Source organism: Mirounga leonina, unplaced genomic scaffold, assembly GCF_011800145.1.
Source record: "Mirounga leonina isolate KUSES-001 unplaced genomic scaffold, KU_Mleo_1.0 Mir_176, whole genome shotgun sequence".
In the NCBI taxonomy this organism is placed as follows: domain Eukaryota; kingdom Metazoa; phylum Chordata; class Mammalia; order Carnivora; family Phocidae; genus Mirounga; species Mirounga leonina.
The window spans coordinates 43,436,562-43,439,593 of record NW_023270454.1 but is presented as its reverse complement, the minus strand read 5'-3'; the positions used below and the strand labels follow the sequence as shown (position 1 = coordinate 43,439,593).

General features: G+C 41.6%; 1 protein-coding gene across 1 annotated transcript; it reads right to left on the bottom strand.

The window, feature by feature from the left end:
• Positions 1–1,605: 1,605 nt before the first annotated feature.
• LOC118022456 (heterogeneous nuclear ribonucleoprotein A1-like) lies at positions 1,606–2,598 on the bottom strand. The gene has a single exon (XM_035023217.1). The coding sequence runs from the start codon at positions 2,581–2,583 to the stop codon at positions 1,621–1,623; it is 963 nt and encodes a 320-aa protein (XP_034879108.1). The 5' UTR covers positions 2,584–2,598; the 3' UTR covers positions 1,606–1,620.
• Positions 2,599–3,032: the final 434 nt, after the last annotated feature.

The window sequence follows — 3,032 nt, the reverse complement described above, 5'->3', positions numbered from 1 at the left end:
TTAGCAAAACGACATTTATTAGTTCAGGTTCCTGAAAGGTCTTGGGTAGATCCTAAGGAACAACTACATGCAGGGCTCTTTTTCCACTTCTCACCTCTGTTTTGCTCTGTTATCTTCCTTCTCAGTCAGGCTCCTCTAATGTTATCATCCTGCATTACCCAGATCCATTTATCAGAACTGAGAAACCTACATTGGTATGTTGCTATTAACTAAACTTCACACTTTATTCAGATTTCATTAGCTTTTCCACTAATGCCCTTTTTCTGTTCTAGTCTCCCATTGAGGATATCATATTATGTTCAATCATCATGTCCCCTAGTCTCCTCTGGTTTGTGACAGTTTCTCAAAGACTGATTGTGACTGGGGTGCCTGGGTGGCTCAGTCCGTTAAGCGTCTGACTGATTTCAGCTGGGTTCATGATCTCAGGGTTGTGGGACTCAGCCCCATGAGCAGCTCTGTGCTCAGCAGGGAGTCTGCTGGAGATTCTCTCTCTCCCTCTCCTTCTGCCCCTCGTCCTGCTCTCTAATATATAAATAAATATATCTAAAGAAAAAAAACAAAAATGGACTGATTGTGATCATTTTTGAAGAGTACCAGTCAGGCATTTTGTAGAATGTTCCTCAATTTGTCAGTTAGACAAATTTGTAAGAAATGATTAGAATGGGTTTATAGGTTTGGGGGAAGACCACCCCAGAGGTGAATTACCTTTCTTACTCTATCATATCAGGAGGTATGTTGGTTTATCATTTTAGAGAATCTATTTATTCTCTTAAAACCTTTAGCTTTTACTTGTCTTCACCCAATATATCATATGTAAATCTTTCCTTCTGATTTGGCTCTGTACAACCTAACTACAAAAATTCTCTAATTTCCCCCACACTTCTTGACAATTTTTTTCTTTAATCCTGCTCTTCCCTCAAGCTACACATGTCCCTTTTCATCCTTCCCTCTCTTCCCCTCTCTCTCTGCCACATCTTTATCTCCCTTCAGAACTTCAGTTCACTCCCTAATTTATTTGTCACTTGGACTGAGCCCCTTCCTGGCTTCTGATTTGTTCTCCAATGATCTATAATGACCATCAGATCTCATGAAGGAGTAAGAGAAATCAGGAAATGAGGCTGAGAAAGATTAGAAAAGACAGTGTGACATCATGGCAAAAGCATAGCATATAGGCCAGGAGAGTTGAGTCAGAAAGACAGCTTTTTCATTTGCCAATTTGTTCTTTATATGCACTCCACTCCCTGTCCAGGTGGAATCATCATCTTCTTCTTTTTTTTTTTTTTTAAAGACACATTTATTCAGCATCATGATCAGACTATTACATTTAACAATCAACAGATGGGTGCAAAAAAAAAAAATCTACATTAAAACCCTTTGTTGGAATGCTTTACACTTTCCATGGAACAGAAACTAAAATAACCTGTTATACAATTAGTCACAAATACAGTCCTCGAGTTTTTTGCCCATACACATTAGTATTGTCTAAAACATGTCTTCTTTGTAGCAACTAGGCCCTGCCACCACTGTGCTTGGCTGAGTTCACAAATCTGTTATAACCTGTAGCTTCCCTGTCACTTCTCTGGCTCTCCTCTCCTGCTAAGCTTTGTTTCCTGGCAGTAATTAGAACCTTCTGCTGCTGCCATAGCTACTGCTGTTGCTGGAACCACCACAGCCACCTTGGTTTTGTGGTTTGGCAAAGTATTGGCCTCCACCACCGTAGGGGCCAGAGCTTCTGCCTCCAAAATTTCCTCCTTTCATGGGTCCAAAATTTGAGGATTGATTGTTGTAATTGCCAAAATCATTATAGCTTCCGCTACCTCCAAAGTTGCTTCCATCATTACCAAATCTGTTATAGCCATCCCCACTGCCACCATATCCACCACCACCTTGACTGCCACCAAAGCCACCTCGACCACTGAAGTTCCCTCCACGACCAAAGTTGTCATTCCCACCAAAACCACCTCCACGACCACCACCAAAGTTTCCAGAACCACTTCGACCTCTTTGGCTGGATGAAGCACTAGCCATCTCTTGCTTAGATAGGGCTTTCCTTATTTCACAGTTGTGGCCATTCACAGTATGGTATTTTTGAATGACAATCTTGTCTACAGAGTCATGGTCATCAAATGTTACAAAAGCAAAACCTCTCTTTTTGCCACTGCCTCGGTCAGTCATGATCTCGATCACTTCAATTTTCCCATACTGTTCAAAATAATCTCTAAGATGATGTTCTTCAGTGTCTTCTTTAATGCCACCAACAAAAATCTTTTTCACAGTTAAATGGGCACCAGGTCTTTGAGAATCTTCTCTTGAGACAGCCCTCTTTGGTTCCACAACTCTTCCATCCACCTTGTGTGGCCTTGTGTTCATGGCTGCATCCACCTCCTCCACAGAGGCATACATGACAAACCCAAAGCCTCTGGAGTGCTTGGTGTTTGGATCTCTCGTTACCACACGGTCCGTAAGCGTTCCCCATTGCTCAAAATGGCTCCTCAGACTCTCGTCAGTTGTTTCAAAGCTCAAACCTCTGATGAAGAGCTTCCGCAGCTGTTCAGGCTCTTTGGGAGACTCTGACTTAGACATGACGGTGGGGGGAGACTTTTAACGATATTTACTCGGTGGCATCCACGGGCAGAAAGCCAGCTGGAATCATCAACTTCTGTAAGAGACTATACAGTTTCAAACTCCATGCCATTGCACATGGTCCCATCCTCATTTGCCTGAGATGCTCTTCTCTCCCTCCCTGCCCATCCTTTCTGGGATCCAAGAATCTGGTAAACTTCCAACTCATCCTTCTAGAGATCTAATGTCTGGCATGATGATTATAATTAATAATACTGTACTGCATACTTGAAATTTGCTAAAAGGGGATCTAGCTAAAGCATTCTCACCATACAAACAAGTGGAAACTATGTGAGGTGACAGATATGCTAATTAGCTTGATCATGGTAATCATTTCACAATGTATACATATATCAAAACATCCCATTGTATACCTTAAAAATATACAATTTTTATTTGCCAAATATACC

Coding starts and splice junctions, on each gene's coding strand:
- LOC118022456 (XM_035023217.1), bottom strand. CDS start 2,583: ATGTCTAAGTCAGAGTCTCCCAAAGAGCCTGAACAGCTGCGGAAGCTC.